The sequence below is a fragment of the Anguilla rostrata genome, chromosome 15 (assembly GCF_018555375.3).
Source record: "Anguilla rostrata isolate EN2019 chromosome 15, ASM1855537v3, whole genome shotgun sequence".
In the NCBI taxonomy this organism is placed as follows: Eukaryota; Metazoa; Chordata; class Actinopteri; order Anguilliformes; family Anguillidae; genus Anguilla; species Anguilla rostrata.
The window spans coordinates 26,768,741-26,790,407 of NC_057947.1; the positions used below are offsets into that span (position 1 = coordinate 26,768,741).

At 43.3% G+C, this 21,667-nt stretch overlaps 1 protein-coding gene across 6 annotated transcripts in view; it reads left to right on the plus strand.

Moving 5' to 3' along the window:
- The window catches only part of runx1 (RUNX family transcription factor 1), a 53,059-nt gene that overhangs the window by 8,762 nt on the left and 22,630 nt on the right, over positions 1 to 21,667 (plus strand). The window contains exon 1 of one of the 6 annotated variants that reach the window (XM_064311679.1): positions 16,275 to 16,377. The exons of the other annotated variants lie outside the window; for them this stretch is intronic. Within the exon in view, the coding sequence (XP_064167749.1) occupies positions 16,290 to 16,377 (88 nt within the window). The 5' untranslated portion in view covers positions 16,275 to 16,289. Of the gene's footprint in view, positions 1 to 16,274; positions 16,378 to 21,667 lie in introns of those variants that run through there. 6 annotated transcript variants of the gene reach the window in all.

The following is a 21,667-nucleotide window of genomic DNA, read 5'->3' on the forward strand; positions in this document are numbered from 1 at the left end:
AAACACGGCCATAGTTTGCTACATCAAATAATAGAAGCCTGGCTGTGGGAGGAGGGAGTGATAACACTGCTGTTCCGGTCTCTCTGCAGCGAGAGGAAACCAAACACACATTAGATATCTGTGTGCATGACTGTGTGCGTGCGTGTGTGTGTGTGTGTGTGTGGGTGTACACGTGTACGTGCACGTGTGTGTGTTTCTGTGTGTGTGTGTGTGTGTGTGTGTGAGCGTGTGTGTGTGTGTGTGTGTGTGTGTGTGAGCGTGTGTGTGTGTGTGTGTGTGTGTGCATGAGTGCACTAAAATCAGCCTCAGACCTGCCTACTTTGCATGTTGGTTAGAATGTGGGGAGAATGTAAGCCACAGCCACCATACTGCCACCACAGTCTGCCCACTGTCACTGATACGCACTAAGTGTGGCAACAGTTAGCCCACGTTCTGGTTATACTGCACACCACACTCATACATCGCAGATTAGTGCACACAACCCACAAAAAAATCACTAAAATGCACTTAGATTCACGCACGCACACAAACGTGTACACACGTGCGCACAAGGACACGTTCAAACACTCAGCCAGCAACGCGCAATGTTCGCGCAACAGTTCCCTGGCGTCTCACTCCAGTGATCTGAGCAGAGAGTGGGACCTCACTTTTAAATTAACGCTGTTTTTAATTTAATTATTGATCACGTGGAGCTGACAGTTTCTGCTCTCTCGGTTAAATATACGCGGTGTGCAATAAAAACAACTCTGAGCTGCCAAGACAAATTAGCAAAAAGGTAATTGCACAATCCGTGTTAATTACATTCATAAATTGGTTTTAAAGTGCAAATGGCACAGCAGTGGTAAAAACTGGGTCAAATACAAGCAAAAATTCATAAAACTTTACTTGAACTATACACCCTAAATCCTATATAACACTGTCATAAGGACAACACAACACATGTCAAAACCAGTTGACAGCATATTACAGCTTACAATAAATGTAATTTCACCCATAGGTATGTGTAAATAATTTAGAATCAGTTATTTTGTACCCATTTTGTAAGTTTCTGGCCAGACATTATGACAGTGCTATACCATTTATCATGCTGTAATACACTGTCATGAATGGTTATGACATTTGTTGTGTTACATTTATATTATATGACAAGTGTTCCCAACCCTGTTCCTGCAGATTCACCGTGCTGTAGGTTTTCACTCATTCAACAGTTTGAGATCTCGTTGAGCTGCTAATTAGGAGAATCAGTTGTGCCAAATTAGGAGTGAAATGAAAAGGTACAGGAGAGCAGATCCCCAGGAACAGGGCTGGGAACCGCTGTCACACAGGCTTTGTGGAGGATAGCTCATGTAGTCATCCCAGCAACGCCCTTTGTGAACAAGAGCAGAGGCCCAATGGGAACGCCTGTTCGGGCTCCTCAGGGGAACCAGTCAGACGCTTCCAGGGAGGGAAGCAGCAAACGCAGGTGAGCTGCTTATTTCCATAACTGTAACAGCAGTTGCCCCTCCTGACAAAGACGGCCCTGTCTCCCACCAGCGCTCTCCAGGCATCTGGGATACGTCCCTGGAAAACCATTTGTCAGACAAATGACTCAGAGTGAGATAAGGCCAGAGCCCTAAAGACGAGTGCAGAAATGCTCTCTCTCTCTCTCTCTCTCTCTCTCTCTCTCTCTCACTCTCTCAAATTCAGAATGTTTTATTGTCATGACATATTTGTAAATACTTATTTCCAAAGTTCAATAATAACCATAGCAATAGCAAAGTAATAGCAACAATAGATACAGATTAAAATATAACATTGACATAAAATGTATACTAGAACTAGTAGTAATAACAATAATAATAATAATAAAATTATAATGATTATAATACAATATAAGTTATTTAACTTAAAACAACTATATATTAATTGATGGGGATTAGAGAGTCGCTGCTGTCCCAACATCTTTCTTCTCCAAGGAGGATTTGCAATAGTTGGGTCTCCTAAGTGAGATCTTTTTTAATGAGAAATTTTACTAGGTGAAGAGTGCAGCCTCTCATTGTTTGATGAGTGGTCTATTGCTAGGCTGTGCTCACTGAGTCTGTACTTTTTGTCAGTGTTTTCCAGGGTTTTCTAAATTTTCACTGCGGTCAGATAATCTTCCATAGTGTAGTCTCATTTATACCATGTTTTGTGTATTCTCTCTAGGTTATCAATAACCTTTCAAGTAAGTTGCCTCTGAACAGTTGCACAAGGAGGCTGTAGCTTACGGCTTCCCCCTGGAACTCTTCATGCTGGGAACCCCCTTCACTTCTACTCTGATAATGCAAATGCAGTTCTGTCGCAAATGTGTGTCTAAAAATGTTGCAACTGCCACTTCCACTCGTGAAATGTTTAACTCTAATACATTACACTTTGGTCCACATGAACACTCCACATCTTCGAATAACTGGCAATTTGACATCATGGGGGGGGGGGGGGGGGGGAAGAAACACTGAAATAAGTAACAACTCTTGTTTAAAAAACATGAATTGTGTACAATTATAGATTAAACATTTCCAAGATATTTCAATTTGGAAAGAAAACACACCTTTTTCATAGTGAGAGTAGAAGAGGATAATTTTTATAGAACATGATCACTATCAGTAAGAATACTGTCAATCTTGTCAATCTTACATAGCATTTGAACATCATATAAATTGACTTTTGTTCTTGTTGCTGGTGGAGAGGTAGCCATACATGTAGATCACAGAAAAGTAATATGTTCAACAAATATGTATTATAATGTAATGACTTGTAAAACAGAACCATTTCTTTTCTTTCTTTTTTTTTTTTTTTTTACTTTAAAAAGATTATAGGTTCATATTGTTCTTTTTTTACAGATCAGTATTTTCCTCAGAACTCAGTTTATTGTCAGCCATGGTCCCCAGGCACTTGTAACTGTCTGGCACCTTTATTCCTGGGCCTTTCATGTCTGAGAGCATGTTTATATTCCTTCTGAAATCTGTGAGAATGTGTCCATTTCCAATTATTTATATGCGTGCGTATGTGTGAATGTGCAGTAATTATGTCCTGACAGAGTGAATCAGAGGCCATTTTGGCTCAGATTCCCAGTGCGTTCAGCGCCACCTGTTAAAGTGCAGCCTGCCAGGCGCCCAGGAGGCCCGCTGAGCTGTGCTTAGTCACACAGCCGGGGCAGATGACTGCCTTCGCCCCCACGACATCACCACGGTCTGCACAGATACCTTAACACAGGGGCTAGCTGTTTAATGTATGTGTGTGTGTGTGTGTGTGTGTGCGTATGTGTGTGTGCATGTGTATGTGTGTGTGTGTGTGTGTGCGTATGTGTGTGCGTATGTGTCCGTGTGAACCTGTATAGACATTTTCAAAACAAACATACTCTGTTCATTTCCCTGCTCAAATGATTCTTCATAACTGATGTCATTTCCAAAGAACCCCAATGGCATTACAAATTAGTTGAGTGATCACAACATCTATATCGAGGGCAGAAATAAGCAGGGAATTTCACACACACACACACACACACACACACACACACACATCCCTTCTACTCCCTCTCTTCGCTAAATCTCTTTCATCTTCCAACATTTGCGTGGACTCTCTGTCACAAAGACAGAGCGGCCTTTGTGCCTCCGATGCCACAACTAATTGAGAATTTACTGTATATCCATAGTCTGGCCAGGACAAAAAGGCCACCATTATGCCTGTCTTTATTTTTTATCTTGTTCTGTTGATTTTCTTATATGATATTACAGAGGATCGTCCACGTGCGTGATTTCCGCTAACTTCGGAAGTCATGCTCATGCTTCTCACGCAAAACACAGAGAGACAGAGACAGATGCAGGGTTTTCCCTCCTGGGCACTGTGAAAAGCACAATCTTTATCTTATTAGCATGGTAACTCTGATGAAGACCTCAAACTACGCTGCAGCTGGTGCTCATCTGCGGCTTTAACTTCTGGGAAAATCACATGAGCTGATAAGATCCACTATAACTATGACAACCACACCAGGTTTCTGACACCGTTTTAAAATAGATAAGAGCGGTCCATCTCAAGAACTTGTGAGAAGCGCAGCGGAGGCACACATTCAGGCTGTGCAGCATTATCACAAGGAAATGTCCAAATTTTACACGGTGAAGTTAAGTAAATTGTAACTTCAGGCCTGCTGGGTGGCTCATTCTGTAAAAGCACTGTTTCTACAGCCCGAATGCCTATAGCCTGAATGTTTGACTGCGCCAGTGTAGTGGGTGTAGCCCAGCCAGTTCGCTAGTGAAGCGTGTTCAGGTGCGGTAAAGTGACGGCCTTGTAGCAGAAGGCTCTTTGGTGACGGAAGGCTCTCTCAGCCCTCAAATTCAAAAACAACAATATTTCCCTTGGCTAGAAACAATTTTGCCTTTAGCTGACTGGTAACACCAGTGAGAGCCCTGGGTTAAAATCCCACCTTGGACTCAGGCAAATCTCTAAATCATTACACCAATACTAACTGCCAGGATGACAGGATCTCGTTGTCCACTACCAACCCCTGCTGGTCCATTGGGCACCCAACTGTATGAGTAATTTTGTGCTGCAGTAGGAAGCTGGCCGGACTCTGAGGGTTACCTCTAGCAGGGTGCACTGGCCATCAGAGCTCTGGACACTGGACCTGAGGACCTACGTGGTACTAAATGCTATACTCTCAAGTGTGGTGCTTCTCCTCTTTTTCCAAATTGGTCCAAGAAGCAAATTGTCAGCGATGTAAGTCACCTCGTCACCTTATGAAAAGCCGTCCACTGACTCACTGAGTGAAGTAATATAACGGTGTGAGCTGAAATGAGCATCTATGCTAACATGGCTGCTGCAGGGCTCCCTGATGAATACCTCCGCTGTGGGTCTCGGGGAACAGTAGAGCGAAGCCCCGGCTGTCCCTTGAGGGACCTGCTGTGTCCCCATGGCTGGAGATCAGAGGGATAGCTCAGCTGCTTGTGTTTATCCAGCTCCTTGGTGGCCCACACACAGCACAGAGTGGTGCTGTAGGAGCGGACTCTTCTCCTGATCAGTCCTCTACTCGCTCAGCCTGGAGAGGTACTCAGCTTCATAGCTCTCCTCTTCCTTTCTCTACTGTCGCTCTCTTCTCTCACTTTTTCCACTCCTCCTTTTTCTTCTCTTTTCCCGTTTGATGTCATAGTGCTCCATTGCTCTTACAACTGACTTGTGTTAAACTTCTCTATTACATTTATATGTGACAATATGTTCATTATATCATCATTTATGTAATGGCACATTATAAAATACCCATATTTATATATTTACACTCATCTGGCCTTATTCTATGCACTATTGTGCAGGACGGTCTACTAAATGAAAAAAAAATACATGAAAATGCTATTCTTGGCTGCAGAGGTTGAAAGTCCAGGGGTCAGAAAGTAGAAGTCCTGCTATGTGTTTCTTCCATCCATTAACTCATCCAGCTGATTTCACTAATCAGTTCTAGCTCCTGGCTGAAGAATTGTGCTAATTAACAAATATAGGTAGTCAGGAAAAAAATAGTGGGGAGGACCTTTACTTTCTGAAGCTGGATTTTTCACCTCTGCATTTACACTTATCATTTTCCCTCTCTCCCACTCTCTGCTCTCCACTCATTCACCCAGATTTTCTGATAATGCAGGCTTTACATTCCCATGAAATGTCTGGTCAGACCAGGGGCTGTGGTCCAGACCTTTGAGTCAGCTATATTCCACCAGACTCCTCAGGCATTGGAGGATAAAAAAGCAAATAACGAGGGAGGAATGAACACTGAGCCAGCTGTGTTTGCTTTATGGGTATTGATCTTGTTCCTACATCTAGCACGTACGGGCCGGGTCAGTCAGAGCAGAGGCGGAAGACCTCGTCGAAGGTCATTTAAGCTCTCTGCGATTCGATTTTGAGTGAACATATGCATGCCGTCAAATGAAACATGGAAAGACTCAATGGACGTTTGCTTTCAGAAACAGAAAGTATACTGAGTTTGGTGTATGTATTTGTTGAATATTTCTAGGGCCCATTTAAGTGCTTGATCAGACGGACTGTGACATGTTGGAATGGCTTCTACATGGAAAGACTGTTGACAGCCAGACTGAATTTCACCGCTTTGAAGAGGACCTGATGGTTGAACCGGAGGGAATGACAAAGTGTGATGATGTCTCGTTCTTGGCGCAGAGTTGTGACTCATGCTCTCCCAGACCGTGGCCTAACACTGACAGTGTTTGTCTGAAAGGTGTAGCCAGGTTGTCAGAGAATGGGCATTTTTTCCGAAAAGCATTCATGTGTAAGTGTCAGCTGATGCCGCATCTGTTTTAGAACAGAGCCAGGTGATGGTCCTTATTGATATATTCTATATCAGCATTCAAACTTCTCAACTCCACGCAACTCTCTCTCTCTCTCTCTCTCTTTCTCTCTCTCTCTCTGTCTGTCTGTCTTTATCACTTTCTCATCTCTCTCTCCTCTTTCTCTTTCTGAAGTTGCACTTTCATTTAGTTCATTTAATTCAGCAGCCAACAGCCTAGCCACCTATTACCACAGCAAGGCAGCAGCGGAGTATTACATCAAAAGCATGGTGGCTTTTCCAGTGGAGCCACTCTTGTACAACCCCTGCTACCCCTGTGGTGACTGGGGGATTTTCCTCTCAAACTTTGTTCCTTGCCCTTTGTATGATCATCCCAAACCATAGCAAGTAACCTTCATATCTAACATGGCCTCCTTCTCACTTTGGCTTGAAGATTTATCAAGGCTTCCACATTGAATTACTGTTTGTTATTTTGTTGGACCACTGTGGTTTTATTATAAGGACCCTGTGCCCTAAACCCCTTTGAGTCAGACCATAATTTATTAGTGAATGTTATATTTGAGATTGTTGAAACACACTTACACACTGGGCTACTTACAGTAGTTGCCAGGAATCCGCTGTTACTGGCAACTTCTGCAAGTACAAGAGCTTATCATGGAATTTAAAAGCAAAATTGGCGCATAGCACGACTCACAAGGAGAGGAGTGTGCTAAGGCATAAGAGAGAACTCCTCCATAAACATGTGAATGGAGATGAAAGTTAGGGCATAAAGTAGGGCGAGACCATGGGCGAGTCACAGCAGCGCTTTGTTTCGCTGCACTGTCAGCTTCTTGTCGTTCATTTTCAGCACAAATGCTCGCTGACGATGATTCTGGGGGACGCACCGGTGCTCTCCAGCGGGCCCAAATGGCACGCGCCTCCCGCCCCTGTCTCGGGGCGCCGCCATCGCTGCGCCTCGCACCAGGAAACCGCAACAGGAAACGGCCATATAACTGTCAATACCGCCGTGATACGCCGCGGGGTCGGCCCGCCCCGCCTGACCACAGCACCCAATCCGGAATACCACGTCCCGTACCCGAACCCCCCTGTAATGGACCGGGCGCCCACCGCCTGGGCCCGGGGGGACCCGGAGAGCTCGTCCCGCGCCATCCTGGCTAACGAGCTGGGAGGAAAGGCGCCTCCACCACGCTAACCGCTGTGGCCATTAATGGACCCGTTCCGTTCAGGAGCTCCTAATTAATTCATTCATCAGCCAGCCCTCTCCGTGCCGCTGCTGTGCGTGTATTTATTTATTTATTTCTCACAATGTTCTTCTGAGTAATTTGGCAGCCCCCTCATCCGAATAAGAAATGGGGAGGGGGGAGGGGGGTGGGTCGGGGGGGGGGGGTGTTGAGGGATGAGGGTAGCATTGGAGGTGAGAAGGACTGAGGTGGATCCACGCATGATTAAAGAAGCCAATATGGCTCTCTCGGACCGGGGCATTGGTGGGCTCTGAGTTTTTTTAATTGATTTTGTGGGTAACTAATGACCTTTTATTGAACAGTATGTCTTCTTGCTTGTGGGGACAGGAGGATGGCCCTGTCACTTAAATTTGGGATATCACAACCGTTAGCCTGGATAATCCACCAGGGATACAGAGTAGGCATAATAAATACATAGCATAATGCCCTGGGTTAATTCAACTCCAACACAGTACATACGAGTACAATAGGGACTATACAGGTATGTACTCTCTAACGGAGTTCACTTAACACTGAATACTTAGCTGTGCACTATGTCAGTAAAGCTGATATTGGATCTCAGTACAGAAGACCCAGAGACGGGGCAGAAGAACCCAGGAAGGGTGACGGGTGGGATATGGCGCTGTTAGTATTTGATAATTCAGGCTTGTAGGAAACTATTTCACAATCTCACATGCACATGTGCCGTAGAAGGCATGCTCAGTTTAGGCAGTTAAACTATTGGGTAAATTCTGAGCACAACACAGGAAGGAGGCAAGGGTGTAATTTATGTGGGGGAGATAGGGGGGTTACAACCACCCCAATATTACAAAACCGGCTAAATATCCACCCCAATAATATAGCATGACGATGGTGAGAAAAATAATTTCATATAATAAAGATGGGGATTTCATGTTGTGACTGGGACATACTGATCTGAAGTATTTTCCCCTTAGATTTCACCAGAAACAATCCTTTCACTGCTACTCTTTTAAAAATTATTTTGGGTGAGGATGTGCCCCTGGACTCTCTGAGACAGTTACAGTTCTTGAGGGTCTATGTATTTCAAGCCCCCCAAAATTCAAACTAAAGTTACACCTTAGGTAGGGGGGGCCACTAACTGCAAGGACAGCATAAGGATGTGAGAATTTCAGTCCGGGTCACATTCCTGAGACAATCCGTTTCAGGCAATTCAGTCACTTTGTCTAGTTTTAGTTTAGCCTTTTTTGGAAGGGCATTGTACCCAGCTGTCTGAGATGGCAAGGTACTGGCAGGACTATGGAATCACGAGCTGGCTCAGGTGTAACAGGTCTAGCCAAATTACTGCTTTGCATGAAAGAGCATAATGATGATGTACACATTAAATGTAACAGCTTGCTATGCATAAGCTAGAACAGGTGAAGCGCCATTAATTGTTTTGTTTTGCTCATACTTAAAATCCATGTTAACGTTACAGATTTAATGGAGAGCACATAGCATATAGTCTGGACTGCCTGACATTGTAAGACAAAAACATGGATGAGCCATTTTGAGCATCATTGAAAGCATTGAAGTCCTAGTTTGACATTCATCATTCATGCAGCAGTCACTTAATGATGCAACATTTTTTTTTTTTTTGTGATAAATCCCTACAGCTGTTAATGCTGGGAGAGCTCCAGCATCGGGTAGCTCTAGCTCTGGTTTCAGCTCTGATTGCTCTGCCTCTGGTGAACATACGCTGGTACTGCCGTCAGCTTGTGTCTGGTGCAGGAGTACGGAACCAGTGATTCCACTGTCCTGCCCTTCCAGACAATTTTGCGTCTGTGAGCTCTGAGTCAGTGTCGCGAAGTCCGTCTGTGAGGCAGACTGGCCACCGCTCTGGCTGTGAATGGAAACCGCTGGGGGGGATGGGGGGTATGCTTGAGGGCTCATGCACAGACAACCTGAATTAAACTGGGCTTCCCAGTAACACGCAGCAGCCATTTTATGACTGGTCCGAGTGTATTAGCTCGCTGGACATAGACCCGCCATGTGAGCCCATCTGCTCCCACTCTTATTCGGGTGACCGTCGTGGCGCTCACCTCCATTTTCACTGACTCACACCCTCCCAGACTTCTTACCCACACACTGTGTGCTGTAGTGGAGGCCCAAGTGGCTCAGTTGATAAAGGCGATCACTCTGCACGCTGGCTGAGAATTATGGTCAGATGTGCAGGAATATGGGCCATTTTATGTGATTGGTTGACAGTGACTGGGAGCCCCCAGCACTGGGACATACATGGCCTTGTCTCACATGGGGAAAGTTGGGTTTAAGTTAACCAGGTTGCCTTCGGTCACCGTAGCAACGATTCAATGCCCCACAGGCTACCAGTTGTCAGTGGGAGATACACCCCAACCAAATTGATGCAAGCTGTCCTGTAGTATTATCTGATGTTGTAATAGCCACTGGCAGGTCAAGAGGTACAAGGTTTGGTTATTAAAAACTGGGAACAAAAGGGAGTAGAGAGGTGGTTCAGTAAAAATGTGCTCCCTTTATTTATTCACTCCCAGACACTCCTGATCCTAGTGACTCAACTCTGCTTCCAAGCCATTTTACTCACTCCGAGTTCTTACACCACAGGACATGCCTTAAATAACAGCCTGAAATACCATATGGAGTCTATCTAAATGAAAATGAGGATTAAAAGTATTGAGATTTGGAGATGGGATCAGAAAAGAGAGAAAAGGATCACAAACTCAACACTGTACTGTGTTGCTTTTCAGCACGTTTCTGTCTTATGCAGTTCCAAGGGCCTTAATTCCTTTGGTTGGGCATTCGCTGCGCTACAGTACTTCATCATGCTGTCTACACAAGGCCAAGCTCACAGAGGATCGGTACGCATTACGCTACATGCATACAGCATTAACCGGAAGGCTAAAAATGGAGCAGTGATACCATCGCCCAGATAAAATCACATCAAACAAGACTTGTTTGTTTTCAATGCAATGATTATGCATTTCTGCCTCGACTACTGCTTCATGATTCAACACTTCGCTATGTTGTAAGGTTATGCATTAGATGTGCTTTCGAGAGGATGTAAGCACGAAAACAACTTTTATGAGCATGAATTAGCTGTGAGAGCGAAAGCAGGAAATGATGTCCTGCTTTTGTAATAGCAACCAGAGCCAATCTTTGAGAAGACATTTGTCGTCCGTTTGGTAGAATTAAACTAAATGCAACAACATCACCCGGTCTTCAGTCATATACCCAGTGAACAGGCTCGGGAAGATGCCGGATCCTCTTTTTTAAATTTGGTTGTGACTTAAAATTATATCGATAATGTTTTCCCAAAGCTCTTTGACACTGAGGCAATTTTGAGGATTTGAGAATGAACTAATGTTTACATTTGTTTGTGAGTAAATACACAGCATTCTTCCCCACAAGGTCTCTCTCTCTAAATGGGAAATATACACCCCTATCTCTGATGTCTGGTCACAAGCAGTACACAGGTATGCCTAAGTAAGATGGACAAAAGTATGAAAACAGTTTATAAGGTGTGTGTGTGTGTGTGTGTGTGTGTTTATGCATATGTGTGTGTGTGTGTGTATGTGTGTGTGTGTGTGTGTATGCATGTGTGCGTGTGTGTGTATGTGTGTGTGTGTGTGTATGCATGTGTGCGTGCGTGTGTATGTGTGTGTGTGTGTGTGTGTGTGTGTGTGTTTATGCATATGTGTGTGTGTGTATGTGTGTGTGTGTGTGTATGCATGTGTGTGTGTGTGTGTGTTGTGTGTGTGTGTGTGTGTGTGTGTGTGTGTGTGTGTGCGAGAGAGAGAGCGATACAGAGAGAGACAGAGTGAGTGAGCGAGAGAAGGAGGGGGGGTTTTTCTGCCTCATTTCTCCTGCTCAGCCATTCAAACTGCACTAAATGGGGCCTGAGGGCTCATCCCTGCTCCCTGCATGCCTGTCCCACCCACTCACTGCTGCGGAGAAGCTCTGCTGCGTTTACCAGACCAAAACGCTACATAGCGCTTCCTAACTGCTCTCTCTGAAGGAAGGGTGTCAAAAGGCTCATCTGTTTCTCCAAAGAGGGACCCTGTCTAGTTCAAGGGCTCTTTGTAGAGCAAGATGGTTAAGTCTCGCAGCTTTCACACTTTTCCCACCTACTGTACCGGTTTCCATAAAGAACTAAAAAAAGGTTCCCCTTTGAAGACAAGCCAAAGGACCCCTTCTGAACCCTTTCTTTCCAAGAGTGTATGTTATTCCAGCTCTATAATACAAAATGGATTACAGTAGAATAGGGAAATTAAGCTTCAAGAAAAACTATATTTGAGTAATTGGATGGACTTGTCAGGACACCTCACTCTCAAAAAGAGTGTTAATATCCAGCACAATTTTTGCTGAAAGTAGCCAAACATAAAATGTGTTGTCCTAGAAATGGAGTGCTAAACAAAATGACACATATATCGGTATTGAGCTTGCAGGATATCTGTCAATTCAGGAAAAGAGAACTGGTCCATCATCTTTTCATCTCTGTTACTGTGACCAATTGCCTTTGCTTTGAATGAAAATAGCTGGAATCACCATCAATGAATTAAGTTTCAAGACATCACAATGTACAGACACAGGCCATTTAAAACAAAAAAATATGTATAAAAAATGGCGCCCTACCACCACCGAAGAAAAGGGGTCATCCATACCCTCATTAAACTACATATCAGTATTCAAAATCATTTCCCAATATTCAAAAGGTTTTACTTCCTCCGAACCCATCGGGCCCTGAATTATTCCCACAGACTCGATCCTGTTTGGACAGCCATCAGACAGGGGACATCTGAAAACAATCAGCCTCAGAACTAAGACGGAGGGGGAACGGAGGACGGACGTTCCTTCTTCCGTTGCTTCTCTGGCCTTGGGTACGGCGCTGAGAAGCATCTGCGAATGCGCGTCCCTCTGATTATGGAAGGGTGCGCTGGTTTGCCTTCAGCTTGTGCTCCCCAGATGGCGGGTCTGTCCTGCTCTCCATCCCGTGTGAGTAATTACGCTTCGGGACGTACTGAGGGTTGAGTCCAGGCCACCAGCTCTCCTATTGTATCAGCGCGTACTGGTGATCAGTCACCCTTACCACGGTTTTTGGAGAGGCTACAGACAAGTTTTTTTTTTTTTGTTTTTTTTTTAATGAACAAAAGAAACTTCTTTTTTATTCTTTTATCTACTGACAGACCTGGAAGCAAGTGAGGACATTCTAAGCCTTTTAACAGCATCCAGGGACATTTTCCCAGAGAAGATGGGTGCACAAGCTGTACTGTACCACCAACCATTGAACAATTCTCTCTTGGTGTGTAATATGCGAAACTATTTTTCCTAGGTCTATTTTTCCTTATATTCAAGTGTCATACTGGCTGGTCTACTGATGATTGAACAGCAGGTATTGACTGAGGAGCCTTTAAAGAAAGATGAATCATATTAGCCGAGACATCGAGACCTGTGGACTGGCTGCTACGTACCATTGCAGAACATTCTGATGAGTACAGATTTAAAATGGGGCCCCCAGAGTGTACACACTTCCACTGAGCTCCTGCCACTATCCTCTAATGGGACGGGGAGAAACGTTGTTATTCCCAAAAAAACAAAATGTCCCTCCTCGGTGCTTTGTTTCTAAGTCTTTTTTTAATCCAATGTGTCTGTGAATGGATCAGGGCGCGTTCTTCATTTGCTTTCAGACTTTCTTTTAACTTACGAATGGTCTGAGCAGAAAAAAAAACCGCACGCTCGTTTTGAAATAGTGATATAAAAAAATGTAAAATGCAGAAATCAGATCAGAGAAACTGCACAGTACACAGATGACTGGTTTATTCTGAACACTTTTTTAAAATACTCTCTGTGGATACACACCAGCAGAACTTTTACTCTATTAGGAACAGCTTCAGGCTGTGACCTACCTAAAGCTTTGGGTGCCTACAATACTATCTCTCTCTCTCTCTCTCTCTCTCTCTCTCTCTCTGAATTTCATTTTTCAGTTTGAATGTGCTTCATTGGCATGACATGAACTGTGCTGCTAAAGCAAATGTCACAAAGGACAACAACAATAATAATGACAATAAAAAATATATGAACTCTACAACCTGTTAACTAATATAAATGCATTATCCTAAGCGCCACAATACAAACATTTCTCTCTCTCTCTCTCTCTCTCTCTCTCCCTCACTCTGTCTGTCAGTGCACAGTCAGGCTTGCAGCTGTTTCTGAACTGTGCCTCTGGAGTTTGCCTCTGTTCTAAAACTCCCCCCCCCCCCCGCCTTTCATGTCCTGCTCCGGCCCCGGTGTTTATGCTTTTGAGCCGGTTTCAGATCGAGTCGACCGTCTGGAGCATTTCTGGAAAGTTCCCTGGGAAAAGCAGACCTGGGAGGAGGGGGCGGGGGGACGCTGACGTCAGCGTGCGCGTGTGTGTCAACACAGCTGGATGAAGTGTGTGTCACCCCCCTGGTCTCCCCAGCACACCCACAATGCAACAGCAAGCATCAGTGGATGTGTGCATCTGTGTGATAGCTCGTCTTGGGGGGGTGGGGATGGAAGGGGGGGGTCACACAGTGCCTTGCTGTGTCAGATCTCCGCACTGCTAACTGATATGTCAGAAAATCAATTAATTACTTTTAAGTAGCAGTTAACGGCATCCACACAATACAGCCCCATGAATTATTGAGGAGAACTAAAGCTGAGTTATTTTCTTCCTCCTCTTTTAACAAACATCACGGAAGTGTGAAGGGATGATATCACTCACAGTCTTAACAGCGAGAGAGAGAGAGAGAGAGAGGGGAGAGAAACAGAGATAAAGCATTCATAATAATATTTGTCTTGATAAATAAAACTATAAAGGCTGATAGGTCAAATCAATTTGACTGGCACAAACCAATTGCTCTATCGATCTTTGATAAACAAATTTCAGGCGTTATCAGAACGTATTACTGAAAACATTCCTCTATGCCAATTCCAGCATCGATTAGAGATGTCTCAGGAAAATAAACTCAAAACACCCCTTATTTTAAAATAGTTTTTTTTTTTTTTTTTTAAACAGTCACCCCATTGGACATATTAATCACGGTGAGATGATTTGCTAGAGACGAGCTGGGGGTGTTATTGATTCTCGGGCCCAGAGTGACTGCGTGGGGGACACAATAGCCTGAGGGAGCCGGTCCCAGGAGGTACGGAGAGGACAGACTGGCCTGGAGCTACAGGGTGACCGGAGTGCCTGCTGCACTGAGCCTTATAGAAGAGGGCAAATCTCTGCAGCCTCCGACAGAGCCGAGCACTGCGCTACTGCTATACAAACGGAGAGAAGTCAATGGTCCAATCCCACAGTGCCATTCTCTGACCGTCATGCCCAGCAGTGGTTTACCACCGCGTGACCACCGTCGGTCGTCGGTCGGGCGGTCCGCGGGTGCCCGCCACCTCGCCTACCCGCCGGTCGTGGGCACCGGGGGCGGCAGCCCGTGCCGCGGCTCGCTGTGGTGACAGCGGCTCTGTGCCCCTGAGACTGGCGCTGTGGGAGCTCGCCAGCCCGTCAGCCTCAGAGTGTAACCAGAGCGGCCTGCCCCAGCTGCAGCCTCGCCGGGGAACCTGTTGCAGAAAGGGCCTTCTTACCAAAACCCTTTGAAGAGCAGGAGTTTTTGGAATGTTTGTTTTTTTGGAATGTCAGTGATCTAGAACTCAATTGGTTTCAGGTACCAGTAGTGATGGTTACATCAGCATTAGAATGTTCAGTTAAGTAAAGGTCTTAAAATTTGATTCAGTTTTGTCAGTCCAGTATAAAAGCACGTTTTAATTGCTGATGGCCATCTGTGTTAATAATGGCCATTACTTACAATGTTCAATGAATCTGCCATTTGCGTACTTACATGCATAACATCCTCCGTGTTTTTCATGACTAAATGACAACTATCAGAGGATGTTATCTGTTTCTGCAGAACATCTCTGGAATTTTATCCTGTCACTTATACAGAACTTCTTTGAAACAATAAATAAGCTCTGTGACAGTACGGGGGCCAGTAATAATGTTCTGTGAGATAATGTTACCACAACTCAATGGGAATACAAGCGGCCTGTTCCCCTGAAACATTCCTACTGCATTTTGTATCAGCTGAGTTCCTGGAATGTCGGGATGGAATAGAAAAATATCCCACTGTGGATGAAAATCAAAATGAATGAAGTCATCATCGTGCGGCAATCTGCCCGCTATGAGATCACTCATCCCCCGACCTTCCCCAACACCCCCTACAAGCCCCCAACCTGACAGATGAGCCTGCTTCTGGCTGCTGAACCACTGGGTCTCTGTCCAGGTCTCCTGGACGGGATGGTCTTAGGGGACAGAACGTTCACCCCAAGCAGCAACGAGTCACTTCTGCAGGCCGATCCGGGCGTCTGCTGCTCTCTCAAGCGAACTTTGATTCAAAATTCCACATGCGTGATTCCATTTTCTCTCCAGTGTCACGGTTTTTTTTTTTTTTTTTTTTGTAAAGAGGGAAAAAAAATCATTTGAGGAGCTAAATGAAATTAGCAGGTTAAAATCGCCCCAGGCCATGTGCCGCTGCCTCCTGTGGCCATGGTTACTGCAAAGAACATATTAGGCATGAGTGCATGTACCCCCCAACCCCCTACAATCCCCCCCCAATTGACTGGCACTAACTAATAAAACAGGAGAAGTGCTGAGGGTATAAAGGCAGGGATGTGAAAGAAGGGCTTTATCGTCCCGGGCTGAATCCGTAGAGGCGGGCGGACACATCCTGCTGCTCCACTCTCCAGTCTTGGTTAACGCGGGCATGAGCGCTGCTCGTTTCGGCACCTCCACCCCCCTGTCCTGGGCCGTGTACCTGATGAGGAAAGGCCAAAACGCCGGCGCTCTCTTCGGTAACGTCTTCGCTTTTCCTCCTCCTCTCGTTCGTCGCCTTTTCTCTCCATCATCCTCTCCTTCGCTGTTCATCCTCTCCACCCGGCGTATTTCGGCTCCCCCCTCCTTCCTCGTCATCGCCACTCTCGCCATCGTCTTTCTAAAATGTCCCTCTGTCTCTTATCGGAAAACCTGGGTGGATCAAAGCCTGGTGAGGGCAGGAATATTACCAACATCAAGCTATTATTATTATTGTTATTATTATTATTATTATTATTATTATTATTATTATTATTAAGCTATAATGTGTTGTTGAATGTTTAAGAACAGAGCTGGTAAAGTGGCCGTTCCACTGTCTATGTGCATGGGGTTCTGTAGGGTTTGAAAGCTAGAGAGAATAATTTTTCTTCATGTCCATTATGGATCAATTATTATTTTCAATCAGCAGCTAGGTTTCCATTTTGGGTATTTATGAATGTATTGCTCAGACCATGTCCATGGAGAGTCCTGCCTTTACCTAAAACACTGGGACACATGCCCATCCAGGTGGTATGATACTCCTGTGACCATGATGGTTCACCACAATCGTGCAGACAGACAGTTCCAGGAATCTGAAGTAATAAGAAACTTTGCTTCACAGCAAATGCTTCGCAGAGTACATTGACTAGTCCATCATTGATCACGGGAGTTTGTGGTACTGTTTAAATCAATTCAGAGGTTGTGAACAAGGCAATCTTGTCATATGATATATTCAAGATGCAGAAGTCTGCTGGCATGCTCTAAATTCTATTAGGGCCATTCGGTGCAACACAACATGAACACATAGAGCAGACGCAGTGTGCGTCTGCACCTTACATCTGAAAGTGCCCATCTACTCCTACCTGTGATTTGCTATTTATCTTACAACCTGACTAGAAAAAAGGTAACCTGGGGCATGTTTTAGTTCCACAAAGAATCTACAAACGGGACACTGTAAAATACCCAGTGTTAATTCACCTCTAACAGATAACATTTGGTCCCACTCTGGTCCCGTGGACATTGGTCCAGAGGACAATGGACATAGTACTGTGTAACTTCTTCCTGTTACCATCAACAGATTTTTCATTGTCCCTTCTGAAACACCTTCAGATTTTCTACATAAAATTAACCAGCTGAACACTATGAAATGCCATCTACAAACGATGTTTAATTATTACCTGGTTTAAGGTTTCGTTGTAAATTCATGTATGAAACACATAAATTATTGCAGATTGTCATGTGGACTGAACACGGAAAATGCATAAGAATATGAAAGGCTTTGCCGTGTGTGTGTGTGTGTGTGTGTGTGTGTGTGTGTGCGTGCGTATGCATGTGTGTGTATACGTGTGTGTGCGTTTCAAAGCTCTATGAAGTGTGGTAAAATTTTATCCTGATTAAATTATGTTCACACTGAGAAAATAAATATTATTTAAACGCTAATAGATCTTAATTAGATGAATGGCCATTCAAATACAAACCAGGGGAAGGGAAGAAATTAACACATCAAAATGATATTGATATTGCACTAAAATATATCGAATAAGGCGTTTGACATTATATTTTAAAGGCCAATTTATACATTGCTAAAATAGATCAATGTCTAAGCTCAAAATTGGTTCGTACGTTGAAACCAGTTTGCAGCCTCTGATGTCCTAATTTTGCACGTCCATCAGGAACAACTGTGCCTCCATTCACTCAATCAAAATATAAATAAATCTCATAAACAAATATTATTTTATATCGCAATGCCGGATCAAAAAGAAGAAAAGTCTATGAACATAGTCTATTTTTACGCAACAACTATCCATGACGTATGCTGTGACACGCTATCCTTAAAAAAACACATTTACGCACATATAGAATATTAAGTGTATGCTGAATTTTATTTTATCTCACTCACACTACAGCTCGCTTTTCAATATAGCTATTTATTTTTTGTATTGTTTCAGAATTGTCTTGAAAAGCAAAAATGCCGGTTTTAAAGACGGATCATACCTACTACCATTGCCAGCTCCCTAAGACTATTAACACAGCAAGACTATTCTTCCAGCTGAAAACTGTAAGGACTCTAAATATAAAACGAATCATCCTGACAAAGTTAGTTTTTTTTTTTTCTTTCTTCATCTTTAGGCCACTTATATAGGATTATAGTAATATTACCGTCTAGTTTTAATACAAATAATATGTTCGTTGAAACAAGGTTTCATTTAAAAGTTTAGCAGTACCTACTGGACTTTTTCCGTAACTGAAACATTTTACCATACAGGACACTATAAATCGTAGTAGAGGATGCTATCGTATGATAAGTACAATTTATGTTCAGTTGACATCATGTTTGTTTGCTTGTTTAAACTCAAACTAATTGTGTCACTTTTATGTTTGATGGATAATTGAAAAGAGTGGGTTCAAACGTTGGTTTGAGATAATACAATTATTTTGAAAAGTTTCTATGGTAATCTGCAATCTAAAATACATTTTGATCCCGGAGTGGCTGATACTGTGTGCACTAGTTGAATCGTGATAGAAGAAGGATTTGAAACTTTAATTGAAAAGAGAGAAACAGACCCCACCATTTTCACTCCAAATTGGCTAGAAAAGGACTGGGGGTGAATTTATTATGGAGGCTAAAAAGATAATTTTCTGAAATTGGTATTCTAAAATATGATATATTAAAAGTATAACGCCTGGTATGCTGTATGTACAATTTAATGTGACAGAACAATTTATTTAGCCAGTAAAAGCAACGATATGTGACAATCAACATGACATGTGACAATTCGCTCCATGTGGCAGGTTGGGTTTTGGCAGGGGAAAGTATTATCATTCCAACCGTTTAAAAATATTTAAAACTTAACGATGCAATAGACGCTGTAATTAATTTATCAGGCAAAAAACAAAAGCTCTAAAGTATCATAAGGAGCAAACTTGTGATGACATTTCCCATTTCGCGGTAGCTCCGCCTTTACGCATATTTACGCAATCGACCAGAGACAGTTTGGCACGAAGGTCTTGCAGAATAACGCAGATGTTCGATCGGAAAGAAACACAGTGTTACTCGACACGTGCATTCTGGGGAAAAACGGAAATTAAAATTAAATCGGCCACGTGTAGGATCAGCTATGTCAAGCGATCTGCGCGCTATAATTTATTTTATGTTTACCGCAGTTAAAAATAGAAGCCTAATAATTAGAGACAATAACAGGCCACGTTTATAATATGTCTGTTAATACATATTGATAGCATGCGAAATATTGGATGTTGTTTAATTATTTTAAGAAGAGATCTTTGAATGAACGCATACACTACACACCGGACATCTGTTTGTTTTTTGTATTTTGGTTAGCCTAGTTGTCTGTTTTATACACGCAATAATAAGCTAAATATTAGGGAATCTTAATTTTACATCTAAACATTTTCTTCTGATGTATCAAGCCGCAGACAAGCCAAATTCTGCAGAGATTAACTTTGCTCGGCTTCACCTGTATTAGACCCAGAAGATGCGCCGGTTGGTGAGGAGACTGCCGTGCGGTACGTTTGCATAAGAGTAGACTTGTGTTGGAAGATCTGAGGAATCAATATTTACCAAAGAGCAACCAAATTAATCTACCGTCTTCCTGAGACCGTCTGTTCTGTATCTGTGATAGCTCTGCCCTGCGATTTGAAGTATTGGTATATATAACGAACAGATCAATCGATTGTATCTTGACCTAATGCATAATGATAAATTACGCAGAACGCATAACATCGTTACTTAAGATGCAACCTAAAAAGTTTTTTGCTATAGAACAACTGAAACTTTTTTTTGGTTTAAGGTGAGGGAATTGAAAGATAAATAATAATCAGACCTCGTCTCATAAACAGTATACCTCTGCTGACACGAGTGCAGAAAACTTTGCCCTTGCGGCACTTTTCGCCCTTTACTAATGCCCCTGGCCGTTCCTCTCCTCAACACCGTAAATAAATAGAAAACAACACAGAGCACCACAAAAGCGTGCAAAAACAGGCTGAAATCAAGTAAAGGGTGTGTAAAGTGTGAGTCGGTGACATTACAATAGATCGCACTGTCTTTGTCTTAGTTGATTGTCCAGTTTGAACGATTTAGATACTCTGTTTTCAAATAGTGCTTTCTTGCAACAAATACTGCGGACATAGGAGCGCGTAATTAGTGGTCAAATTAAATTATTCTCTAGAGAAAATACGCTTTCGCGCAATAAAGATTGTCCACTGGGCTCCATCCAGATTTACGGTAAGTGACGGGACCAGTCACTTCAGATCACCCACGCTACAGGCCGCCTGGAAAAGGTGCGTCACGGAGGCACAGAGCTTTACATTTTTTATGACCCTTGTGGCTAAACTCTTGCAACTAGACCAGCTCAGGATAAAGATGCGAATCAGGCAGTTCTTCTAAACTCCTTAACACAAATGTCAAAATTGTCTTTTTTTCAAAGTAAAATGGCAAACCAATCAAATTGCCGAGCACCCTTAAGCATACGATGTTTCCTTTGAAGAGACGGCTGAACAGGAAGATGGTTGCTCAATCTCACTCGATATGAAGAAGTTTTGTCTTCAATTGGCTCTCACCAAGGCAACTGTAGGATTTAGACTATTAGGCCTAGTTTACAAAAAATGGTTAATTAAAGTAAACGTGACTGCACCGTTGCTTGGTTGTATTGGCAATAATGATTCTTAATGACCGGTGCTCCTAAAGTGCAGTACTAGGGCACAAACAATAAAGAAAACTTGCCTAAACCATTGGGTAAGAACATTGGAATTATTAAATTAGCAGGCTTCTAATTGAGTTATATATTATACTGGGTTATAGGCCATGTCTAAGCCTATATAATATGAAAACGAGGGGATATATACTAGGCCTTCTACTCCAAATAATGGCGGCTTTTGGTATTGTCGCCTGTGATAAATATTTTTTCATCTTGGATACATTTCAGTCATCTTCATTATTTCTCATATTTTAGCCAATACAGATGGATGAACACGAGGCATAGAAAAGGCTACCAAGTAAGTTTTCGTGATGCTAAATGTGTGCTTTGGGTCGTGTAGTGCGCCCTTGCTCTGAGGAACATGCTATTGTTTCTTTGACTTCTGCATCCCGCTTAATTTGGAACCGTTTGCACACTGAATGCATCCCTGTGCCGAGGGGGAAATTGAACCAGCCCTGCGTCTTTTTGCTCGGTCTGGAGGTGCCTCCCAATAGGTCATTTGCTGCCCTCTGTTGGTTTCACTGATTAATGACACTAATACTATAAGTCCGGAGGAGCTGGGTCATTACCAATA